Raw genomic sequence first — 27038 nt, forward strand, 5'->3', positions numbered from 1 at the left:
AGCGGTGCGTTTCGTTACCGGGTTATTTGGTAACCGTGATAGCGTTACGGAGATGTTTAATAAACTCAAGTGGCAGACTCTGCAAGAGAGGCGCTCTGCATCGCGGTGTAACTTGCTCGCCAGGTTTCGAGAGGGTGCGTTTCTGGATGAGGTATTGAATATATTGCTTCCCCCTACTTATACCTCCCGAGGAGATCACGAATGTAAAATTAGAGAGATTAGAGCGCGCACGGAGGCTTTCAGACAGTCGTTCTTCCCGCGAACCATACGCGACTGGAACAGGAAAGGGAGGTAATGACAGTGGCACGTAAAGTGCCCTCCGCCACACCCCGTTGGGTGGCTTGCGGGGTATCAATGTAGATGTAGATGTAGAAGATTCTGTTAAGATTAGCATTAATCATAATACAGGGTTAGTATACCTTACAGAAATAGCTAATAGTGGCTTTGTTTGCCTGTTGATGTATAACTTCACTCATTCATATCCCTTAAGACTCCCCTGATGAACTTTATGGAACACAGTATGTGGATTAATTAGTTAATTAAAAATTCTTTCTTTTGGATCACAATTTTTTTTTTTACTTTTACAGACCCTAAATAATTAACTCATTTGATATCAGAAATGAAAATTTCCGAAGTAAAACAACATACGGATATCATGTGCACAGACTGCCAACTATATGCTAACAGTAAATCTGGCTCTATTGCACTTCTGCTGAAAGTCATTAATATACATTTCATGAGAGCTTGTCTATCTCAGCAATCTAATGTCATACATTCCATAGATAAAGGACATTCAGATATGGGTTTCTGTGGTTTGGTTAAACATATTAAGGCAAATGCTGAAATGGCTCCTCTGAAGATGACCTCCATACATCATATCGATGCATATGTTCAGACTGTAATGACCCTGTTGTTAGTGAAATATTAACCCTTAACCCTTTTCACACCATAATGCAGACACAGGGCACCTCTGTGTGCTCTTATTTATCACTACCACTTGGGTAGTAAGTGCACTACAAAAAATTATACAGTGTCTCTGTGGAAACAATCAGGCCACTGACAAACAGTCATGGTATACATTAAAACAAAAAGTGTGCTTTTGTACAAATATATTTACATAAGCATTACATTACAAAACTTTTCACTGCATGATATTTTTGAAACTCTTTAGAGTGAACTGTTTCCATTGTCATTTCACTCAATTTGTTGACAGGTGACTCACTCTTTATCATCAAATTCATTGTTACTCTTGTTTTTTCTTAGAAGTTCCTCTAAAAGCTCTACAGTCAGTGCATAAAGAACTGGCCATTTTGCACCTACTAACTTGAACATAATAATTACAACTTTCTCTCAACACAACTGCACCAGTTTGACATTGAGTTAACATAGGCTTACTGAGATGGCTGTACTATGCAACATTGATACTTTATACAGTCAGATTTGAGAATGGAGCATGTGAGAGCTACAAAAAATTGTGTCGAGGCTCGACATTGGAGGAGAAAACAAAATTCGCAATGTCAAGTGCCATTTTCCAATTCGATTAATCGTGCCATTATTGCAGTGGCATATTATACCACTTACAATAGAAATGTGTTGTGAAAGAGAGAGGAATGTTTTCATTGTTAGAGGGTACGCTTATTAACTGTTAAGAGGCAACTGATATTTCACAAGTATTTATTTCTTGTATTATTCAATTCCCAACACTAATATTAAAGAATATTGCTGATATCATCTACAAGTAACACACAATTTCTGTGTTTTTAATAATATTTTCAGTTTGGTTTCTTGTCAGTGGAAAACTTTACATCAGTTGTTGTTAAAAACTAATGGTATGAAAATCGTAATTTAGTATGGCACTAATCAGTAGACCAACCTCTAATTGTTCTGTTGAATTATACAGTCCAAGGATATTTCCAGGTGATGAAAATAAGACCTGAAGAATCATTTACAGAAATGTCAGAGCACTGTATGTCCAGTGTTCCACACCATGCTAGCTTCTGTGTTTGATTACACAACAATGTCATGGAGCTGTGATGGCAACACCACAGAGTGCAGCAATGTGTTGGGCCAGTAACGGGACTGTGTAGCAGTGCAGCAGCTCTCCCCCCCCCCCCCCTCTCCCCCCCCCCCCCTCCTCCCACACGCCCTTCTCTCCTTCTCCACCTATTTATTTATCCATCCATAATGCTGTAATTCACTTACATGGGGATATTTCAAGTGATATATTTCTTAAGACTCCATTATCAGAAGAAACTAAAAAGCATAGCACAGGAAAGTTCCATATTCAACTCCTAAAGAATACTGACCGCATTCTGTTGCATGTGATGAGATGGTATCTTCCTACATCCACACAAAGTGTAGCTCTCATTGTGAAATGCCTTTGGGACTGCAAAAAAATTCTTTTACAACAACACAAGGATATCCATACTCTTATCATAATTGAAGACTCAGTAAAGAGCCAATAAAGATATCATCTTTACCAAAGTATACAAGCAAAGCTGATTTTCCAGTATTCGATCTGTTTCCAATGTTTCCACTCATGAGCTGTTCGCTGAGAACCAGAGGATTGGGCCTGTTCTTTGTTGCTGGCTGGTAAACACCATCTGCATACGCTGCTGGAACCCTTCGTAAGAGTGGTGTATCTGGTAAAGAACAAAACAGTTGATGTTAGTAGCTTGTTATTTGGGACCTTTCTGATTTTCTTTGTGTGACTGTTTGATGGTGTGCTTCTGTGTATACAGCCTAGTTGCTGTTTCCACTTTATGCTTAAGTCAAAACAACAGCTCAGCTTTACATCCACAAGCACACCATTAAGCTTGTTATTTATTAAACATAATCTCAAAATCTGGGTGCAAAAGTGATTCTGTTAAGAGCTGAGAGGAAGCCCTGAATTACATCTTAGTGAGGATAGAAGTAACCACCCTGGGTAACTCCCAATGTCAGATGGAGAGATTCACACTGTGCAGACATAGGTGTCCTTAACATAACAATATTCGTGAATTGTTTTGTGGGGAACAAATGTCGATGGTAATGTTTTGCACGCTTTGACTACTGGTATTTACATCCATAGTGGTTTCTGTTTATTAGACATTAAGATGTGGTCTAAAATATGTTTCACTGCCTAATGTTTCATCCCCTAATGCTGGATGCATCCTCAGCTGCTACAAAGCTCTGCTTGGTTGATCTGCAAACTTAAAAAAAGATGTGGAAGCCAAACTATTTATATGTAACCACACAACAGTTGGGTTGTGATTTTATCCAACCACTACTGAAGCTTGCACCAACATTTGTTATGGAGCTTGTACTATATAAATGTTAGTGATATTTGCTTTATTTAGCTCTAAGTTCAAGTTTATATGGAAACTACCGACAGTAGCATGAACACATGTCGGAAAGAACGCAAGACCAATAACCATCTGGGAAACACGGTTGAATAGCCAGTAGGAGACCATTTGTTGGGACCAGTATATCACCAAATTCTATTCTGTAGTTTAATGAAGGTCAAATCATTTTTATACAAGGGAGTACAGAGGGTCCGTAGAAACTCAAAATCACAAAAACGACAAGTTGTGGATCTTGGTGCTAAGTAAAGAAAATGGTAGAAATGTGGAATCCAAACTCCATAACACATTTTGACATGACTCACTTATCTACATCTACATTGATACTCCGCAAGCCACCCAACGGTGTGTGGTGGAGGGCCCTTTACGTGCCACTGTCATTACCTCCGTTTCCTGTTCCAGTCGCGTGTGGTTCGCGGGAAGAACGACTGTCTGAAAGCCTCCGTGCGCGCTCTAATCTCTCTAATTTTACATTCGTGATCTCCTCGGGAGGTATAAGTAGGGGGAAGCAATATATTTGATACCTCATCCAGAAACGCACCCTCTCGAAACCTGGCGAGCAAGCTACACCGCGATGCAGAGCGCCTCTCTTGCAGAGTCTGCCACTTGAGTTTATTAAACATCTCTGTAACGCTATCACGGTTACCAAATAACCCTGTGACGAAACACGCCGCTCTTCTTTGGATCTTCTCTATCTCCTCCGTCAGACCGATCTGGTACGGATCCCACACTGATGAGCAATACTCAAGTATAGGTCGAACGAGTGTTTTGTACGCCACCTCCTTTGTTGATGGACTACATTTTCTAAGCACTCTCCCAGTGAATCTCAACCTGGTACCCGCCTTACCAACAATTAATTTTATATGATCATTCCACTTCAAATCGTTCCGCACGCATACTCCCAGATATTTTACAGAAGTAACTGCTACCAGTGTTTGTTCCGCTGTCTTATAATCATACAATAAAGGATCCTTCTTTCTATGTATTCGCAATACATTACATTTGTCTATGTTAAGGGTCAGTTGCCACTCCCTGCACCAAGTGCCTATCCGCTGCAGATCTTCCTGCATTTCGCTACAATTTTCTAATGCTGCAACTTCTCTGTATACTACAGCATCATCCGCGAAAAGCCGCATGGAACTTCCGACACTATCTACTAAGTCATTTATATATATTGTGAAAAGCAATGGTCCCATAACACTCCCCTGTGGCACGCCAGAGGTTACTTTAACGTCTGTAGACGTCTCTCCATTGATAACAACATGCTGTGTTCTGTTTTCTAAAAACTCTTCAATCCAGCCACACAGCTGGTCTGATATTCCGTAGGCTCTTACTTTGTTTATCAGGCGACAGTGCGGAACTGTATTGAACGCCTTCCGGAAGTCAAGAAAAATAGCATCTACCTGGGAGCCTGTATCTAATATTTTCTGGGTCTCATGAACAAATAAGGTGAGTTGGGTCTCACACGATCGCTGTTTCCGGAATCCATGTTGATTCCTACATAGTAGATTCTGGGTTTCCAGAAATGACATGATACGCGAGCAAAAAACATAGTTCTAAAATTCTACAAGAGATCGACGTAAGAGCTATAGGTCTATAGTTTTGCGCATCTGCTCGACGACCCTTCTTGAAGACTGGGACTATCTGTGCTCTTTTCCAATCATTTGGAACCCTCCGTTCCTCTAGAGACTTGCGGTACACGGCTGTTAGAAGGGGGGCAAGTTCTTTCGTGTATTCTGTGTAGAATCGAATTGGTATCCCGTCAGGTCCAGTGGACTTTCCTCTATTGAGTGATTCCAGTTGCTTTTCTATTCCTTGGACACTTATTTCGATGTTAGCCATTTTTTCGTTTGTGCGAGGATTTAGAGAAGGAACTGCAGTGCGGTCTTCCTCTGTGAAACAGCTTTGGAAAAAGGTGTTTAGTATTTCAGCTTTACGCGTGTCATCTTCTGTTTCAATGCCATCATCATCCCGTAGTGTCTGGATATGCTGTTTCGAGCCACTTACTGATTTGACGTAAGACCAGAACTTCCTAGGATTTTCTGTCAAGTCGGTACATAGAATTTCACTTTCGAATTCAATGAACGCTTCACGCATAGCCCTCCTTACGCTAACTTTGACATCATTTAGCTTCTGTTTGTCTGAGAGGTTTTGCTTGCGTTTAAACTTGGAGTGGAGCTCTCTTTGCTTTCGCAGTAGTTTCCTAACTTTGTTGTTGTACCACGGTGGGGTTTTCCCGTCCCTCACAGTTTTACTCGGCACGTACCTGTCTAAAACGCATTTTACGATTGCCTTGAACTTTTTCCATAAACACTCAACATTGTCAGTGTCGGAACAGAAATTTTCGTTTTGATCTGTTAGGTAGTCTGAAATCTGCCTTCTATTACTCTTGCTAAACAGATAAACCTTCCTCCTTTTTTTTATATTCCTATTAACTTCCATATTCAGGGATGCTGCAACGGCCTTATGATCACTGATTCCCTGTTCTGTACATACAGAGTCAAAAAGTTCGGGTCTGTTTGTTATCAGTAGGTCCAAGATGTTATCTCCACGAGTCGGTTCTCTGTTTAATTGCTCGAGGTAATTTTCGGATAGTGCACTCAGTATAATGTCACTCGATGCTCTGTCCCTACCACCCGTCCTAAACATCTGAGTGTCCCAGTCTATATCTGGTAAATTGAAATCTCCACCTAAGACTATAACATGCTGAGAAAATTTATGTGAAATGTATTCCAAATTTTCTCTCAGTTGTTCTGCCACTAATGCTGCTGAGTCGGGAGGTCGGTAAAAGGAGCCAATTATTAACCTAGTTCGGTTGTTTAGTGTAACCTCCACCCATAATAATTCACAGGAAGTATCCACTTCTACTTCACTACAGGATAAACTACTACTAACAGCGACGAACACTCCACCACCGGTTGCATGCAATCTATCCTTTCTAAACACCGTCTGTACCTTTGTAAAAATTTCGGCAGAATTTATCTCTGGCTTAAGCCAGCTTTCTGTACCTATAACGATTTCAGCTTCGGTGCTTTCTATCAGCGCTTGAAGTTCCGGTACTTTACCAACGCAGCTTCGACAGTTGACAATTACAATACCGATTGCTGGCTGGTCCCCGCATGTCCTGACTTTGCCCCGCACCCGTTGAGGCTGTTGCCCTTTCTGTACTTGCCCAAGGCCATCTAACCTAAAAAACCGCCCAGCCCACGCCACACAACCCCTGCTACCCGTGTAGCCGCATGTTGCGTGTAGTGGACTCCTGACCTATCCAGCGGAACCCTTTGGGGGCAGTCAAATGACACAACTGTTGTGCAGTTACATGTAAACATTTCAGCTAGCTGGCCTTGCTTAAGTTTGAAAATTAACTAACTGCATGTTTTTAGACTCTGAGGATATCTCCAGCATTAGGAGGCAAAATATTAGACACAGAAACATGCCTTCGACTGTAGCCTAATGCCCATAAAACAGAAATCACCAAGGAAGTATAGCTGTCAGCTCACCAACCTGCCCTGTAGACAGTCAGGTAAGTCACAGTCTGTTACCATCTACACTAAATGTGTTACAAATCAAATTAAGATTGACTCACTCTTAAATGACAGTATTGTCATAGATTCTTGCTGGCAAATGATCAGCTGTTGATCTATGGCCCTGATGTTTAGGATCACTCAGGTCACTGCTGAGTCTGTTGTGATCAATGTTCTTGTTTTGGCAAACACCACAGGTTGCAGTAGACAACTTGCATTATTCCGGCCATTCGCGTGCCACTATAGCTACAGCGACCTGCTGGTAACAGCACTGCAGTACCACAAGCATCTTCTGCTGGAGATGGAATGTGCACTAGCAGTCCAAACACTGGCTGCGTGCACATTGTATATGTGGCAACATTACAGTTGACAAGCACACCTGTTGACAGACTAAGCTCTAGCGTGCATCACAAGAGGCAACATCCTTATGACCTGACATACACACAACAACAATAGCAACACTGCAGTTGCCTTCACTACATTCAACTGCAAGTCGTGTGCTCACTGAGCACTGAGCAGGTATCTCTAGACTCGTGAGCTCCATCCGGCCGAGCCCAGTCATCGAATCTACACTGCACTGCACTACACTGCACACTGTGCCACCAGCCATCACTTTCCCAGGATGAGTGTTCTCCTGTGGGGTGTCTGTGGAACTTAGACTGTGAATCTGCCTAGGAATTACCATCTCAATGGACTTTGTCATATTCCTATCAGGTCAGGAGTATCCTATAGTTGTATCAACCTGAATCTCCCACATACATCACTAAGGACCTTATTTTGAACCTTGCTCCTTATATGTTGTGCTTATAAAATATTGGTTACACACTACCTAGGAAGCACCATCTATTGTGTGTATGCATCTACCATTCAGGACAGGACACATCAGTGGGTGATGAGGGTGGGATCAGCAGTTCCAGGGTAGTCATCAAGCATTGCTGAAACTAGACCTGGCTGCCACCACGTCCCACCAAGATGCTGTCTTCTCAGGCTGAGCGCAATGCTGCCTCTCCTGCTTCACACCTTTGCCAAGAAGATGCAGCCATGGATGGCCTTCCTCACAAGGGTCGCACAGCACTTCATGCTGTTCTCACATCTGGGTGCTGTGCATCACCGTGCAGGCTTCATCACTTCCTGTGGTGCTTGATTTCTCCTTGTGTGTTGTTGCTTTTTTCCCCCCTCTACCAACATGGTCCCCCCAGCCACTCCCCTCCTCTGGCATAGCGCAATGCTGCCTTCACCGCTTCCCGCCTTTACCAAGACATTGCAACCGTGGCTGGTGTTGCTCATGAGGGCAGCACATCACTTCATGCCTTCTCTCTTCTGAGTGACTTGTGCTTATGTTGTGGTTTTCTATGTTTCCTCCAGCGCTTCAGCCTCTTACAGGCTTTTATTCCTCTTCCACATTGTCGATTCTGGTATCTCTAATACATACCACTTATGATTCACCTTCCTATGCTGTTCTCATGATCCTATGCATGCCGTCCTTTCAAGACATTTTCACATCCTCCCGGGACTTTCTACTGGTCATTCCTATTCGCTCTCTGTGTATGTCCCCTTACTTTCTTGGTTCACCACTCATTTCCTTCTAGAGGCTTCTACACCTGTATACGGCATATTTTTTCCACTCCTTGCTTGGTCACATTACCCCACTTTTTGTTGGCACCCCTGGCAGCCTGCCATATGACGAATGGCAGGTACCATTGGATTTTCAGCCATTCCTCAGCTGCGCCTGTTCGAGTACATCCTCTCACCAGCCAAGTTTTCGGTCACCTGAGGGGTCTCCACACTTCGGGAAGTGGACCGAACAGAGCTGAGACAGATCCCTCCAGGACATTTGCCTTTTCCAGCAGACGCAGTCTCTCTCTCAGCAGTGCAAAGTTCACTTCTCCTGTGACATACCCATTTTCAGACAGGAGGCTCCACTTGATGTATCTTATCATTCTGTTGTCCGCACCCAGCGATGCACCGGGCTAGTCTTTGCACCATGTTCTTCTGTTGGGTGGTGCATATTTCACCCGAGGGGCATCTCTCACTCCAACCAGTTGGCTCCACCTGGTAACACTGACAGCCTCCATGGGACCCCAGCTGTTCTTCCCTGGCTCTGTGGTTGTTCCCTCCTGAACTGCTCCACACAACTAGCCACGCCAAACCATGCACTCCAAGACAAGTTCATTTGGGAGAACACCCATTGGCACTGCAATCTCATTGTTGACTTGACAAAAATGTTTTCCCTGCAGGGGAGAGGATGCTGCATCCTTTGGCCAGTGTCAAGATGGCTCTTCCATCTTTTTGTTAAGGAGAAAGGGATGGCATATCCCAGTCATTTGCCTAATGCTACAGCTATCAGCATAGTGCCCACAACTAGTGTCTGGCTGCACTCTCCAGTAGAGCAAGCATCTTCTGCTGGATACAGTACATGTATCGGCAATCCAAACATTAGCTGTGTGCACACCATCTATACAGCAACATTACAACCAACAACATAAACACACCTGCTGACAAGCTAACCTCTAGCAGGCACCACCAGAGGTGACAGCCTCACCACTAGCTGGGCACATATCGACAACATTGGCATTACAGTTGCGGACAGTATGGTGCATCCGTGATTCACATGCTCACTGAACACCAAACAGGTATCCTTCCACCAACAGTATATTTAAGACATTGTCTGACCACTTGCAGCCAGCCATGCCCAGTGGCTCTGTCTCTTAGAGCTCACAGGCTCTGTCCTCCCGAGTACAGCCCTTGGATCTAGTGTGCACCACGACACTGCTCTGACAGCTGCCCATGGAAGATGCTCAACAGCAGCCACACCAAGATGCCAACCATCACCTTTGGAGCCTCCTCTGACAGTGGCCTTCTCTGGTATCACTGCCCTAGGAGTGGTATTTTTCTGCGGGACTTGGACTGTGAACCTATGCCTAGCAGTTACCATCAAAAGCTACAGTACAGCAGACTTTGACTTCATCAAATTTCTATTAGATTTGGAGGACCCTTCAGTTATGGCTATTTGAATCTACTGTATATGTCGCTGATGACATTATTTTGAACCTTGATCTTTATGTGTCATGCTAATAAAGTATTACTTATACACTATTTGAAAATCATCATTTATTTTGTGTATGCCCACCAATAAGGTCACGTTACATCACTGGTGTACTTCTGGTAGGACTGTTGCAGGCCCTACTGTCATGTATGCATTCCTGGGAAATTGGTATACCAGCCTAGGTAAAAGAATATATAAGTACTGGTTTGAAGTAACTTGGGCAGTGGTTTCAGCCCATGGAAAATTTCTCGATTACTGTTCATCCTCACCTCTATACATAAAGTTTGGCTACATAAAAAATAACATAGACCATATAACCCTAACTGCTCCAATTTTTTTTTAGCAACAATAAATTCCAGAACTTTAGGATCATATAGAGGAGATGTTGGTTTGCATGAAGGCACACCGAAAGGACAGAACCAAACACGATGTCCTGCACTTCAGTGACTGCTTCACAGCCTGCGCTGTTCGGATCCTTCTTATGAAAACCATCTTTTCTGAACTGTGCAGATGCGAACTCTCCTTACAATATATCCTATGTTTCTGTAACCTCCCTTGCCTCAACCTCCACTAGTTCCTGCCCTCCAGCTACCTATCCCTTTCCCTGCTCCCTTTTCCAACACTACACAACCTTCTATTCAACCAACACAGCCACCAGTCTTTTTCCCCTTCTCTACTTCTCTCATTTTCCACTCCCCTCTCCCACCCATCCTTTCCCCCTTAATACGTCCCAACTGCACTTCACAGCACACCCTGTCTCCACCTCTTCCCCAACACCTACTCCACTATCCCTTCGCTGCCTCATGCCTTCTAACTACACCCCACCAACTGCACTAGATTGCCCCTTCTGTCAGGCCCAGTTGCAGTCCACTGTCCAGCCACAGTGGCTGGAGACAGTAGTCGTGTGAGTGTTTGTTAGGTGGATATGTGTGTCTTCTACTTTTGAAGAATGCCTTTTGCCTGAAAGCTTAAATCTATAGCGGTCTCTTCATTGTGCCTGTATGTGATTCAGTGACTCCTCTACATAGTGTGTAGCAGTCTGATCTTTTTTTTAATATTGTTGTTATTCCATCCTAGACTTTCCATTGTTCGAATTTTAGGATCGAAAGATAAGTTTATGGAGTTGATACAGGAGCTAAATTACATCAGATAGGATGTAGTGCACTTATCAGATGTACAGTGAATAAATGACATTCACATAGAATTAAAACCCAAATATAAGTTTCAGTGCAGAGAAAGATTGCAGGAATATATTCAGGAGACAAAAATGTTTATGACTACCAACAGATGCATACAATAGTGAAAGTGGTGACATTATCCTAACTTTCAGAACTATTAGTTGCTTTGTTGGGAAGGAAAGTGGTATAAAGTGCGAAAGGTTAAAAAGGAAGGGAAGAGCCCTCAGACTCCACTTTTATAATAAATGACTATCAGCAGTAGTAAATATTTTGCCTCCTGAATGTAAGTACTGACAAAAAATTCTGCCTCATATTTATTCATTTTTTGATTGAATCTTCCTTTGTGCAGAGTAGTTTTTCAGAGAAGAAATTTAGTATTGTTTTGCAGGATGTCTTGCCCCCTCATCATTTACAAAATTGTAACTCTAGTTTTTATCAATTGATTGTTGGATGATTAAAGTCTTCCACTGTGATTACTATGTGGTTGAAGAATATATGTATTAGCAAGCAGAGATTTTGTGTAAAGTTTTCATTTAAATCGAAGGGTGAGAGTGGTGGTTGATAGAAGTACCCAATTATAAATTTATGCCCTCCCTTGATACTGAGTATCTTCAAAACAATCTCGCAATTGTCAAATTTCCATCTCACTTGATTTGAGCTTTTTGTCTGTTTTGAAGAACGTAACACCTCCACTTCCCATTTATTTATCCTATTGACCCAAAAACTCTCAATGCTATTACTTTTGGGCTTTAACTAGCTTTCTGCGTGTAGTATTGTACAGGGTTGGGCAAAATGAATAATAGGATTTGAGTCGTGTAATATGCCTTCTCAAATAGGTATACACATGCTGCATTGAGGGAGGATGATCATTTGTAATTATGGCCTTGTGGAGTTCAGTGTATCGAGTATTTGCCATCAAGGCATATTTACAAAATAACAAGTCTCCCATCACAGTCAGTAACATTTTAATCACCAGTTTGAGTTTAAACAATTTGATGAAGTCCCAGATCATCAGAAAATTATTCAGTGGGTGCAACAACGTGAGACTGCTGCACCTTGTGCAAAGAAGCAAAATCCAGGGCAGTAAAGGACACAGTGGACCACGGACCAAGTGATGGAGGCATGTCAAGTACTCACATGAAGTTCTAACCATTCTGCTGCCATACATGCCTTGGCACCAGCAGTGTCGAGATCGTTCCCTCAAGATCATTCCCTGTGGCGATCATCATTGATAATCTGTGCTTCCACCCATACAAATTTCAGGTTGTACAGAAATTAACTGAATGAGATTGATGAACCTCCACCTTTCGCTTTGTGGAACTTATAGCAGCTGACTGCAGATGCAGTACAGCATACTGATGTCAGTGAGACATACACATGGTTGTGTAAATAAACAGAGTTGCAGATACTGGGTGCCACATAACCAAGGTGCTCCTTTTAAGCTGAATGAGGTGGGACTGTGTGGTGCACTGTGCCTCTGTTCAACATCTTAGTCCATATTTTTTTCATGATCTTCCTTGGCCATGCAGTAACAGTTACTAGTGATCACTGCATCTACAGTTTAACTTATTTCCTCGTTCCAGCGACTCATAGTTCCAACCGGACCTGCAACAGCTCATATGCCGCCCCCCCCCCCCCTCCCCGCCGCCGCCACAAGACCCAGATTGTCTTATGATGTCATTTTCCTGGTCAGTTGGTTTTCACATTTACACACATTCATTAGCCAGCACAGTCACCTGATTGGAGTACCCCTTACTTCTTTTTGTGGTTATACTTGAAGAGTCAAGTGTTCGCTACACATTCTCATATCATGGCTGAATGCAAGGAAAGGATGTGTGCAACTCTGGAGATCACATTGACCATGCTGAATTAGGTGATAAATTTATTAATTCGTTCCAAAGTTATATCCTCTTCATGTCCTCCTATTCATTCTGATGGACCCTTTATGAGCACTATTGCTTTTTGTGTGCTACAAACTCTGAGACTTTGGTGCAAATACTCCAGCAGTCGATCACTAGAATTGTAATAGCCTCATCTACAGGGAGTTGAGTGGGGGGGGGGGGGGGGAGGGGAGTGTTTTTTTTGTGTATGTTATTAGCTACAAATAGCTTTCTGCACAACACCTTTATGATTTGTATAAAAATAATTGTACATTTACATATTTTCTTGTGATTTTTCTCTATTATGTTGGTCGACTGCAAATCGGTACTCCTTATTGACACTAGTCTCCAATAAAGCATTGATTGAAAGCAGCTCATTGCAATAACATGACTTTCTTCAACTTTATACAATTTATGTTTATGTTGCAATCTAAAAAAGAAACACAAAAATCTGAAACTGTAGAAAAACTGGTCTACAATCAGAAAAAGGTGGAAATATTGCACTAATCATGTAAATACTCACTTAGGAATTAATGGAAAACAGTATTCCATGCAAGATAGTGTTATAATGTGTGTTATAATGTTCATAGATAACACAAGTGTAGCTCAAACTGTCATTTTACTATGATATATGTCATGTGCTACAATTGTAATCATCCAAAACTTCTTAAAACTGTAGCTGTAATCACATAAATGTACACTGCATTAGCTTAATTAAATTCATTGATATCTGCAATGTTTCTCTTTAACCAGTGAAATAGTTTATGTTATTTTGTGTCAGCTTCTTTCAGTTTTATGAAAAATTGTTCAATATTTGGAGTATGAATATGACTTTTTATTCTTAACCAGTTTTCTCAACTTAAACTGCCATAGTGCAAAAGTATTATGTGGATAACTCAGTTTATCATTATATTTTGTTTTTTACCTATGGCTCCAAGGTCAGGTTTAGCCATGTTGTTATAAAATCCATCATAACCTTCATATTCAGTCTCATCGTTTGATTTAGGCTTTCCTCCTTCATGGCAGTCTTCACCCCAACATCCACTAACAAGCCACTGTGCAAGGTATCCTCTTGCATTATGATCATTTCGATTAGCCAAAACCTCTCCTGGTGGTTTTAATCTTCTGTCTGAAAATTGAAAGATTGTTAAGTTCAAATACAGTATATTTTAACATGAATGTGGCAACATTCATTTCAGCAAGTTAAAGTAATTCAGTGAGAGACCTCAGTTGATAAATAAAGTTTAACAATATTTATGACAAAAGAGGAACATTTTCCTAAAAAAAATAAGAGGAGGAGTAACAGATCCATAAATTTAACAACAAATGAGTTCTAGCTCTCAAATGTACATGAAGTAACAAAAAAGTGGGAAAACAGGAAGTAGAAAAATGATGGTTCAGAGCATAGGGATCTGCAAAAGAGGGGACTGGTGAGGGGTCAAGAGTGTGCACTTCTTGAAATATGATTGTGATTTTATTAGATCATATATATAGCATTCCTGAGTACAATGTAAAATAGTGTTTTTTTAGCGATCACTGTTAAAATTGGGTTTATTTGGTTGTTAGGTGTCCAAGGGAAATTATACCTTTCATTTGACATGGTGGTGGTTTCAGTGCTGTGCTGCAGTCAGTATGGATGTGAGTATTTGCGGAACATTGCCAATATAGTTTCACCAAACCAATGACAGGCACGTCCTCATAGAATCATCATGGAGCTGCAGAAAGGGACCATTCCAGCACACTGATTCCAGTGTCTGTTCCCAACGCAATTACAGGATAAATGCCTCACTTTGGTACCCAACTTCAAAGATGGTCCCTTCTCCTGCAGCACAACTTAACCACAACAGTGGTTTACCATTTGTCTGTTTGGAAATTAAGACCTATCACAGTTGGCTGATACCACATTTAATTTTACAATTGCAGTTGACTTTGAAGAATACTCTTGCTGAACCATGTATTCATCTGTATATCATCTATTTACCCAAATGCATCAATCAGGAAGAAAGAATACAATTTTCTTCACTAGAAGAGAAGGAAAAAAGACACGAAATTATAAGATCAAAAAGATCTCCACTCCAGTAATTGGAAGCTTCACAAATCACGTGGGGTGCAACATAATGTAACAGGCAAAAATGTAATTACAAATTCAGCAGTCCATTTGGCATGTATATTTAAAACTGGGAAGACAAGGACCTTCTTGGCTCGGTACAACACCGCTAAGAGTAGGTTGTAGTGGCCAATTTGGGATTGTTCTGGGCGATTTCTACATTCATCTCATTGAATACTGGTGGGGGATTAGACTTTACCGAAAACCCTTAGCACATTTTATTAAACTTTAATTATATAGTAAACTTTAAAAAACAGAAGGCATGAAAACATTGCAGTAAATCCATTAACATGATCAGGTGATAGGCTTTGTCAGTAAATAATGTCTTCCTAATGGAATCTAATCATTTCTAAAATTTGTTTATCCTTTTCTGCACTTTGAGGAGTATTAATCAATGGCATATTTGTTAGTAAACAACAGCATTTTCTGTTTTTTTTCTCTCTCTCTTTTTTTCCTCTCTCTCTGTCTCTTCTCTTTATTTATATATATATATATATTTTCAGGATCAGTTTAATATTATTGGAATATGAACAAAAATATTACATTTTGTGAATATTTTCTAGATTTATTCTGTAACTAGTTGGATACACTGGATAATTATATAGATATGTAGGTAATTTCTTTTCTCAAATTTGACATTCTCAAACTTGTCAAATCAGTTAGGTGATTCAAATGAAATTTTATAATCTTGTCCTCTTTTGAATAAATTTCTGTGGCTGCCCATGGTTGGGAGGTAGGAAAAGAGACTCAAGATGCTAGATTATGGGAATTGAAAGATGCAGAACTGAATCAACATATGGATGCAGATGGAAATAAAGGGTAAACTAAAAGTATAAAAGATTAAAATAAATTTGTGAAAGGGTAAAATTATTGAAAAAGAAGTAACAACATTCTGAAAAGGAGAGATTGCAGCTCACCATAAAAATGACGAGTTGCAAACAGGTACATTGAAAATACTACTGCATTTTGAGTTTTTGGCCAAAGCCTTCTTCAGAAAGGAAACATACACATTCACACAAACACACACACATCAGGAACACATGACTGCTATCTCTGGCTGCTCTGGCCAGAATGCAACTTCTTCAAACGGAAGGTGAAATCTGGAATCGGGCTGGGATTGGGGAGGAATATCAGGGTATGGGTCGGGGATGGGGGCAATCAGCATTGCCTTGTGGAGTGCGGAGTGTGCAGAAACTAGAAATGGCAGGACAAGCCTGTCACGTGCACTGTTAGGGGGCTGCTGTGGAGCAAGGAGGTGAGTTGAGGGGGGGGGGGGGGGGGATGCAAAATGAGAGAAAGGGAAAAGACTGGTGGGTGCATTGGTAGAGAGCAGTGCACAATGAGGGTTGAGGAGACATGAATTGGGAGGAGGTGATAGGGCAGATGGGGCAGAACTTGTTAGGTGGTGGTTTGTGGGGAAAGTAAGTTGTCATAGGTTGAGGCCGACATGATTTTGGGAATAGAGAATGTGTTGTAAGGAAGCTCCCATCTACACAGTTCTGGAAAGGGACTGGTCGAGGGGAGGATCCAGATGGCCCAGTTGTGAAGCAGCCATTGAAATCAAGCATGTTATGTTCAGCTGTTTGTTGTACCACAGGGTGGTCCACTTTCCTCCGGGCCACAGTTTGTTTTGCTCATTCATCCCGATATACAGCTGCTTGGCAGTCACACACATACAAAAATCTGTAAAGTGATTGCTGAAGAGCTGGTATATGACATGGCTGCTTTCACAGTCGGCCTGGCCTCTGATGGGGTAGGATAAGCATGTGACAGGACTGCAATAGCATGTGCTGATGAATGGATTGGGCAGTGCTTGCACATGGGTCTTTCACTGGGATATGATCCCTGTGGCAAGATGTTGGGACTGGGAGTGGCATTGGTAGGGACGAGGAAGTTATGACATTGGGTGGCCGATGGAACACCATTTAGGGAGGGGTGGGTAGAGTCTTGGGTAAGCAAAGCCCTGATGAAGGATGTGGTTCAGTTGTTCCAGTTAGTGGTGGTAGTGGTGACAAAGGGAGCAATTTCTTGTAGCTGGTTCTTGGAGGTGGTGGGAGGATACGGGGTGGGTAGCAATGTGGCTTAGGAAAACTGTTCGTTGACGACAACTGGAGGATAGTACCTGTCTGTGAAGGCCTTTGTGAGACCATCTGCATACTGGGCGAGAGAGTTCTCATCACTGCAGATATGCCATCCTCAGGAGGTGAGACTGCATGAAAGGGATTTTTTGGTGTGGAAGGGATTGCAGCTGTTGAAATGCAGATTCTGTTGGTGGTTAGATAATGTAGGTAATGTAGTCAGACAACAAGCAGAAGCTAACCATGCACATGCCTGTCCTATGGGAATTGATTGTTGGATCATTACATAATTTTGCATGTACACAGTCCAGAATATGCAAAGATAACAATGAAATATATTAGAGGAATCATAAAAAATCGAATGGATTGAATGAAGACTGCTGTCAGCCTAATGCCAGCTCTAAACTCAACATATTTCTTAATAAGGCCTTATCCGTTTTTGAAAGGATTTTCCCAAAAAAATGATTGAATGCACTGTCAGGTAATATTTAAAAAATCTACAAAATAGTGAGATTAAGTAAGGATCCAGAAATAACTTTCATATTATAAACAATACTATAGCATATTAATAAAAGTTCTAAAAAATCCATATGTACACACATTTTGTCAAAAATTTACAAATCAGACAATAAAAAGAAATCAGTATGGAATATTAAAACTTACTGGGCAACCAAACTGTGTGCCCTTTTGGGACTCAGACTTAGGACCTTTGCTTTTCAGCCACTTGTTCCACTGACTGTGTGGCTGCCTGCATATCATGCATTATTAGCACTCCTAGAGGAAACAACAGTGCTGAGAATTAGCTTAACCACAACCTGACAGATTACTTCCAGAATGAATTTTGACTCTGCAGTGAAGTGCCTGCTGATTTGAAACTTCCTGGCAGATCAAAACTGTTTGCCAGACAAGGAATTGAGATTGTGGGCAAGCGCTCTACTGACTGAGCTACCCGAACATCACTCATGATCTGTCCTCCAACCTGTCTCTCCTACCAGTCCTTGCTCAGTGAAGGCAAAGTTACCAGGTCTTGTGTTTCGATCTGCCACAAAATTTCATATGAGTGTACACCCCACTGCAGAGTAATAATTCATTCCAGTATGGAATATTGGTTAAAAAGAGACAGAAGAAGAAGTTGTAGAAGATATCATTGTTTCTATTAAAGAGAACAGGTTTAAAGACAGTTCATATGTAGCAGGAATTTTTAACTATTACTTTGTTTCAAGATGTTCAGAAGAGGAAGCAAAACAGATCACTTGAAAAGCAATGTATGAGAAATTTAGTGAAATGAAGATTTCTCATACATCCTCCTCAAAAATGAAGATAATCAACATTACCCTTGAAGTAAAAGCTTAAGTGGAATTGTTTGTAGGGTTTGTAGCCCCTTAATATGCAGTTGCATGTACGAGGGTAAACTCAAAAGTAAGGTGTCCTATTTTTTTTATAAGTAAATAGACCTGTTTATTTCTACAATGGTTTACATCAGTTTACAGCTTGAACATTTAGCTATTTTTCAACATAATCACCATTTCTGTTGATGCATTTTTGTAGACGCTCTGGCGGTTTTTGTATGCCCATGTCATATCAGCTCGCTGCCATGCTGTTCAGAAAGTCATGAACCTCTTCTTTCACCTCGGCGTCGGAGCTGAATCGCTTTCCGGCCAAATGTTCTTTTAACCTAGGGAACAGATGATAGTCACTGGGTGCCAAGTCAGGACTATAGGGTTGGTGGGTGATTATGTTCCACTGAAAGTGTTGCAGGAGAGCAACAGTTTGCTGAGCGGTGTGTGGGCGAGCGTTGTGATGGAGAATGTGTACATCCTTCCTCAACATTCCTCTTCTCCAGTTCTGACTTGCCTGTTTGAATTTTTTCAGAGTCTCACAGTACCTGTCAGTGTTAATTGTGATCCCAGTGATTCAGCTCCGACGACGAGGTGAAAGAAGAGTTCATAACTTTCTGAACAGCATGGCGGCGAGCTGGTATGACATGGGCATACTAAAACTGCCAAAGGCTCTACAAAAATGCAACGACAGAAATGGTGATTATGTCGAAAAATAGCTAAATGTTCAAGCTGTAAGCTGATGTAAACCATTGTAGAAATAAACAGGTCTATGTACTTAGAAAAATACAGGAGACCTTACTTTTGGGATTACCCTCATATAATACATCAGCAACTCAGGTTATTTTCCAAGATAGATTAAAATATGCCATTGTTTGGCCCCTCTGTATAAAAAAAGACAGCCTCATAGATGTCAGTTCCTACTATCCAGTTCCACTTCTTACATCACTTTCAAAAAATTTAGAGACAGTGATGTACTTGAGTGTTGTCATCCTGTTGTGTAGTAATTTGAATACTTAGTCACAGTTTGTATTTTAAAATGACCACCCTGTTCTGGTGGCTATTTGTGTATTTGCTGAATACGTAATCAAATTTTTGAATGATTAAATACTAATAATGGTAATAGGTATTTCACCGATTAGACAATACACGCCCTAGAAAATTAAAGTTTCAAAACAAAACCCAGGGTATTCTTCTGAATACATCAGTTAAAAATGTTAAAGGTTGGAATTTGCAAACTACAGTTTTGAGTTTAACAATACCATACATTTTACGTTTTGATCAAGTTTACATTTGTTAATATATAAGAACAATGCTACAATTTCTGTTTTTTATCATTATTTGATTTCTCATAAATTACATTAATACTCTGAAACGGAAATACAAAACAAAATATTTCAGTTTATTTTTTACAGAGACAAAGAATTCTTCTATAGAATAAATTTATTTTTTGTTAATTACTTATGTTGGTCTTTTAATTTGGTAGTAGGAAGTGCTGTCAGATCATTAGAAAAGACACTGGCTAAATTCAGCCCAGCATGAACTTCATTATTTTCACATGATGCAGTTTGATGGATATCTATACGATATTTTGATTTTTATCTAGTATTATGTCACAGTTGAAATTTAGTTTCATTGTTTTCACAAGCAATGTTGCTTTTAAAATATATTCACTTATAATAGCAAGCACATCTAATTTTGGAAACTGCTAATGACATGATTTATCTAAGTTTGGCAGCACAAATAATACTGAAAGTTTTTTCCTGTGGTGTTGATAATGTATTTATCAGCTGGAATCTTCTGAAACTTCTTGAAGGCAATTAGCTGTTTTAATCATAATTTTGTTTTCAAAAGTTACATTTTTATGGAATACATGGTTCAGCACATCCCAGTTTCCAAATATTACAAAGAGGAATGCCACATCATCTATCTGTAGAGAATTTACAGTGGGCTTTTCTCAGTGTTTGGTCATGGGTTCAGCTATATTTTTGCTCTATGTTAATGATGTGTCATTTTAATCTAAAGGTAGAATTGGTTCTTTTTTTCAGCTGATACGGTTTATTGTCATGCCAAACAAAAGAATCATCAGTAGGACAGTGGTAAATAATGTTTCTGTTTAAGTTTTTAACAAGCTTTAAATTTTCTTTTTGGAGGGGGGGGGGGGGGGGGGGGGAATAAATAACTCATCCGCTTTAATACTGTCAAAATAATCTACCTCCTATTAAGATAATCTACAAAAACAAAAAATAGTAGAAGAATAGGAATTTCACTATTTTTGGGTGTGCATATTGATAAAAACTTACATTGTAAAAGCTGTATTGTTGATCTGGTAAATCATTTAGGTTCAACTATTTATGTTATAAGAATACTTACCAACTTTAGAAATATAAAAATCTGTTAAGTTAACATAGTTTCCGTATTTTCTTTCAGTGTTGTCCAATAGCATAATAATATCAGGTTACTTGTCACTTAGGTAAAATATTCATTGCACAAAAGAAAGTAATTAGAATTATGAGTGGGTTTTACATACATGCGTCTTTTAGGCATCCGTTTAAGCAGTTAGAAATACACACACTAGGGTCACTTCTTTCAGGAGTGCTAGTTGTGCAAGGTTTGCAGGAGAGCTTCTGGAAGGTAGGAGACGAGGTACTAGCAGAAGTAAAGCCATGAGGACGGGGCATGAGTCGTGCTTTGGTAGCTCATTTGGTAGAGCACTTGCCCGCGAAAGGCAAAGGTCCCGAGTTCGAGTCTCGGTCTGGCACACAGTTTCAATCTGCCAGGAAAGTTTCAAATCAGCACACACTCCACTGCAGAGTGAAAATCTCATTCTGGAGCTATAAAACTGTTTGACAATCTGCACATAGATATAAAATACCTGACAAGCATCAAAAATCCTCTCAAATACTGACGGAAGTTGTTTCTTCTTAATGACTCTTCTATACTGCATGGGACTTTTTGATTAGAAAAAATAGATGATTACAAACCTGTAGGTGGCCAACAACAATCTTTTATTAAGTCAACACATTCTACATCGCAGCATTCATTTTGCACAGTAAAATGGAAAGTGGAACTAATAGACTAAAATAAGACCACAGTGGACAGAACTGAGTAAGTATGTGAAAAATAATTATAAAACAGTCTAGATCACAAGTAACATTTATTAAAAAGTGACTGGTTTTGATAATTATGTGATCATCTTCAGACCTTCAGCCATAGGCTGAGCATGCAGCAGGAACCCATTGGATGACGATAGTCAAAACGAAAACCATTGTATCTCTATTTACAGAAAACCAACATCAACAGATATAATAATTAATGCCACGTGATGCCATCCTACTAAATATAAAAAAGCATTCCTCAAAACAATGATACATGAGTTATTAAAGTTACACCTTCAACCTGATGCAAGAAACTGAGATTTGAAAACAAATTTCCATTGCCAGTGACTTCAGTGCTAGTCAGGTCTACTTTTTATATCAAAAATTACAACAAACAAATAACATTGTTAAAAATTCCAATAGGAGGTTCATGAAAATAATTGACATAGGGCTTATTTCAGACAAAATAAACAAAGTATTTTAAAAAATGGTGATAGCCTTCACAGCTAACAACTTACAGTACTACAAAAGAAACTGAAATGTACAATTGGCAAATCTAAAAATACCAAGATTCTGTTATCTACAAAATACAACACAATAATTGCAATGAACATTGTATCAAATGAACTAACCATAACTTTTGATTCATTTTAGAAAGCATACTGCTGGTTCTGCACATACCTAATCCTTGATTGGTCAGTCTCTTGATGACCATAATTACTCTTCAGGTTGCATTTCTATCAATATGAAAATTTTACATAATGCACCTGAATACATTAGAAGAAACTGAAATTTATTCACTTCACAAAAATAAACTCATGTCTGTTATAAACAAGCAGCTAGACTTCAAACACAAACATTTATTTGAGGTCTTTGATCATCTACTTTAGAATGCTTACTGTGATGACCTGTTTTTGCAACTGCACAAACCTATTTTACACCCTTCTGCACATTCTTTTTATTGTGATCAATATTACTATGCTTCTTTTTTATTTAATTTAAATATAATGGCTCATGACATTTTTTTTAATTTCAGGATATTTTTTTAAATATTTATGTGATGTTGTTACATTTACAAATAATTGGCAACATTAAGTCAGTCGTAGCATTACATTTTAAATTCATACTTGTTCTTCTTGAAATCATTTTAATTTATCACTTTTTGACACTACTTATTTTCACTAGTTATCAAATGGTATATTTTAGAAACAGAGGCATGTAATTTAATTTCCTTTGAGAGAGAGAGAGAGAGAGAGAGAGAGAGAGAGAGAGAGAGAGAGAGAGAGAGAGAAGGTGACTATCACAGCCATTGTCCACATTGTCCATCAGTATGGTTGAAGGTCTAAAGATGATCACATAATGATCAAAACCAGTCACCTTTTAATAAATGTGTCTTGTGATGTAGATTGCTTTATAATTAATTTCAAATATTACATTGTGATAACTGACTCCCTGCAACAATGTCTTCAAAAATGAGTCAGTATTTGTTGGAAAGTGCAAATTTCAGGATCACTAGTGCTGTGCAGGAGGGCTCAAGTGACACTACGGGGTTAATGAAAACTGTAGATTCATTATGATACATTCCGTAACATAAAATTATGAGACAGAATTACTGCTCAGTACTTACCATCAGACAGTGGAATTTTTTTGTACAGCTTATAGAAACTTAATAAAAGTAGATGAAAATATAGCATTCGGAACTATTCCTTCCTCAGACAGGCAGGACAGGCCACACAGACCCTAAGATGAGAAGGGCCTACATGTAGTGAGAACAAGGGGAGGTAAAGATGAAGTGGGAGGCATCAGAGAGAGTAGAGAGATTTGCTACTCGAGGTCTAAGTAACCTGCCCTTCTTTTTAACCTTTCCCAATCTATACTTTTTCTTCCCCTGTGGAAGACTTTTGTCTGATTTCTTGTGTGTCTATTAGCAATGCTAAAACTTTTGTATTCTGGAGGTAGTACTGGTTGAAAGTTATATCTCATAATTTTGTAGTTTTTTCAAGTAAATTTTCCTTTAGGTACAATATTCCATAATATTTTCAGCAACAGAGCATTGGGTCCTACCAGTAAACACAATGTCTTTGCCAGTAAACCTGACTGATTGCACTGTAGTGGCTGCATCAACATAAAATGCTTGACAGAATGCACGTGGTGGCTAACAGATCACATATGTCTTCTCACGGGTTGTTCAACACTCAATCATTTATATTTTGCCAGTCTTGGGACCAGAGTACATGATATTGTTAATATGCATAGGAGAAACCTTACTCTAAGCTCATTCACATTTCAAAGAGCCATAATGCAAGGAAGAATGATGAAGGGAGTTTTGAACCCTAAAAAGTGGATTACAGAGGCTGAATGGACCAGAGGAGATCTTTTGGTTGCTACAGGAGGAGTTTCCATTGTGTAATTTTCCACTTAAGATGTTTTCAAAGTAAATCCACTCCTTGCTGGAATGTCTCGCATTTCATTTTCCTGTTCTCTTTCTGTAATATTGTCTTCAAGTCTGGTTTCCGTGTGTAGCTGTTCTGTATATTCCTTCAACCTTTCAGCTTTCCTGTGCTTAGGCAATCAATATTCTACACAGTATAATTAGGAGTAATGCCGCCTCTTTGTTACAAAAATGTTGCTGTTTCCTCGGTTGGGTTAAATAATGAATGTTTATCTGCTTCTACTGTTTTAATATATACATTCTTATTAATCATAGAACAACAGCCATCAAATTTCTGCAGCCAGAGAGCTCTGAGTATATGGAACATTGCTATTTGTCTTGCACATTCTTGAAACCTTCAGTTATTGTGTCCTAATGATTTCAGGAAGAAGTGACTCATCAGTTATGATTTTGTTTTCTTTAGAATTTTATGGATTCCCGGTGTCTTGCTTTGTGTTTGATGGCAGCCTCTTGAAGTTTTCTGTACCAAAACAAAGTTACCCCATTCTCAACTCTTGACAAAATGACAAAGTCTACATGAAAATTATTTTTGTTTCTTGCATTGTAGTTCTGTAAATCAGCTTTTTTTTCTTTTTTTTTTTATTAGTAACAAATAGCACTAAGCATTGAGAGCTTCATGAAACCCGTCCCCAGACTGTACACTATATCTTTAAAAACCAGTAAGGAGTAAATATACCGGGAAGTGTGCATAAAAATCTAATATATATAAAGAGATATCTGCAAAATATGTAGTTATCTTCTTTACACAATATTCTTACTGCTTAAATTTCCTGAATATATAATTACTGCACTTTAGCAGCATTGTCCCTAAAACATATTGCCACAACACAACAGGGAGGAAATTTTGCAAAATGAGCTAATATCTTTATCTTCAAATCATCTTAATGCAGGATGCTTTTAAGCATAAGAAATTTAGCTTCTTGATTACTTTATGTGTGTATGTTGACACCACTTTTAATTTGCTATGCAGCTAGACCCAAAAAATTATACACATTGTGTTCTATTTAGTGTATTATGGTTATCAAGATACAGTTTCTTGCTGATGGCATGATGTTGGCTGATTTGTAGGCTTGATCATCAGATAAGTTAATGTTTGCATCAACTGAACTAATAGGAAATCTGAAGAAAGATCATGTAAATTTAATAGCAGAGAAAGAACTCGACAGTTACATTACATAAAGGAATGTAGCATCACAATGAGACCAGGCAGCATATAAGAGGTGATGAAGAAGTACTGAGGGTGTTGCTGCAGTGTATATGCAGTTTAACATGATTCCGAAGTTGGTATATAAACACCGACATGCAGGCAAGAGATTAGTATGGAATTTGTGCATTTTTGAAATGTGTACTATAAATGCAGAAATGTAAACTATGGTGACGTTTTTATCAAATGCATCCATACTGGATCAACCTGCTGTTATTGTTTTCTTGGCTGCCAAAGGACAAACTCTAGAAGACATCCATCATAGAATGAAGAATGTGTATGGGGTAACATGTCTGTTGAAAACCACTGTTGTGGTATGGTGCAATAAGTTCCATGCTGGTCATAATTCAACCGAAGATGTTGTCCGATGTAGGAAGCCAGCCGAAGTTAACTCCAACTCAAGTGGGAGACGCACAGGCATTTACCTTACAGTCCTCTCTCCCCGTGCAATTATCTTACCTTCAGTTCCTTAAAAAAGGCCTTGAAGGATCCACTAGTTCCGTCAGACACAGATATGCAAAGTGCAGTTACAGACTTCTTCATGCAACTGGACAGGGTGTTCTACCAAATGGATTTCTTCAACCTGGTGCATCAGTGGGATGATTTCTATAGTAATCGTGGCAATTTTGCCTGATTTTGCATATCAGTTTTGGACTGTACAACCTTTGAATGGAAACTTTTTGATTGCCCTTTATACATTTTCAAGAAAAGCTTGCATAACAGGTTGTCATTTTTGCTTCTGCAGCTGTCACCCAGATTTTTTTTTAAGTTCATTCCTTAGAAGTTTCATAATTATTAATCAAAATTAAGTTGAAGAGAGAGACAAAAAATAATGCCTTCTGTTCAACATAGATTTGTTAGATAAAGTACTCAGTAGCCACAGGGCATGTCACTGTGCAGTGCACTGTGTGGGATGGTATAACACCAGTAATGACTAGATAGGTTTCAGTATAGGCCTATGTCAATGCAAATAAATATCTTAATAACAGAAGACAGTTAAATCCACTTTGCAGACCATCATGAAGCCCATTACAGAGAGTACTTCCAGTTATTAGGACTTCATCTCATTCAATTTGTGCATGGAGTGTGAAAAGAATGATTGCTTGAATGCCTCTGTGTGCACTGTAATTATTCTTATCTTTTCTTTGTAGAACCTACAGGCCCAATACATAGAGGGCTGTAGGATATTTATAAAACCTTACTAAATACTAGTTCTTGAATCTTTGTAAATACACTTTCGTGGGGTAATTGATATCTATCTTTGAGTATCTTCCATTTCTGGTTCTTCAGCATTTCCTTTGTGGTGCAGTTCTTCTCGTGTCCGTACTTGCTATGAAAATGGGATGAGAAGTTCCTTCTTACGCAAGACACCTGTCACCATTTGTGCTGGCCTTCTTTGTATGAACTCAGTTTCCTCTATTTGCTCTATTTGGTATGGGTTTCATAAATGTGAGCAATATTTTAGGATGAATCACCAAGTGTTTTGTAAGCAGTGTCCTTTGTAGACCATACCAGTGACCCAAAGTCAGCCACCTGGTTGTTTACCTACAATAAAGTGTATGTGATCATTCTATTTCATATCCCCACAAAGTACTTGTGCAACTAGCTCATATTTTCAACTTGCAAAAGGCACATCTCCTTTCGTTTCAAACTATGTCAAGGCTCTTCTGTAATCTTGCGAGACTAGCACCTCTGAGAGAAAGGGTATAGCGGTGAGGGTGACATATCTACAACCTCAGGATTCTCTGCAGAGAATTAATTCTCTTAGCCATGTACAAAGTTTTGTATGATGA

The 27038-nt window shown here is 39.5% G+C and overlaps 2 protein-coding genes across 4 annotated transcripts in view; one reads left to right on the forward strand and one right to left on the reverse strand.

The window, feature by feature from the left end:
- LOC124805029 (GPI mannosyltransferase 2) overlaps nt 1-27038 on the forward strand; it is a 256187-nt gene that overhangs the window by 202565 nt on the left and 26584 nt on the right. The window lies entirely within an intron of this gene.
- Nucleotides 1-27038, reverse strand: part of LOC124805028 (dual oxidase 2-like) — a 250335-nt gene that overhangs the window by 198720 nt on the left and 24577 nt on the right. For both annotated transcript variants that reach the window (XM_047265439.1, XM_047265440.1), the window contains exons 3-4: nt 13895-14098; nt 2481-2642 (exon numbers count right to left, since the gene is read on the reverse strand). In XM_047265439.1, the coding sequence (XP_047121395.1) occupies nt 2481-2642; nt 13895-14098 (366 nt within the window). The remainder of the gene's footprint in view (nt 1-2480; nt 2643-13894; nt 14099-27038) is intronic.

This window comes from Schistocerca piceifrons, chromosome 7 (genome assembly GCF_021461385.2).
Source record: "Schistocerca piceifrons isolate TAMUIC-IGC-003096 chromosome 7, iqSchPice1.1, whole genome shotgun sequence".
NCBI classification, from domain to species: domain Eukaryota; kingdom Metazoa; phylum Arthropoda; class Insecta; order Orthoptera; family Acrididae; genus Schistocerca; species Schistocerca piceifrons.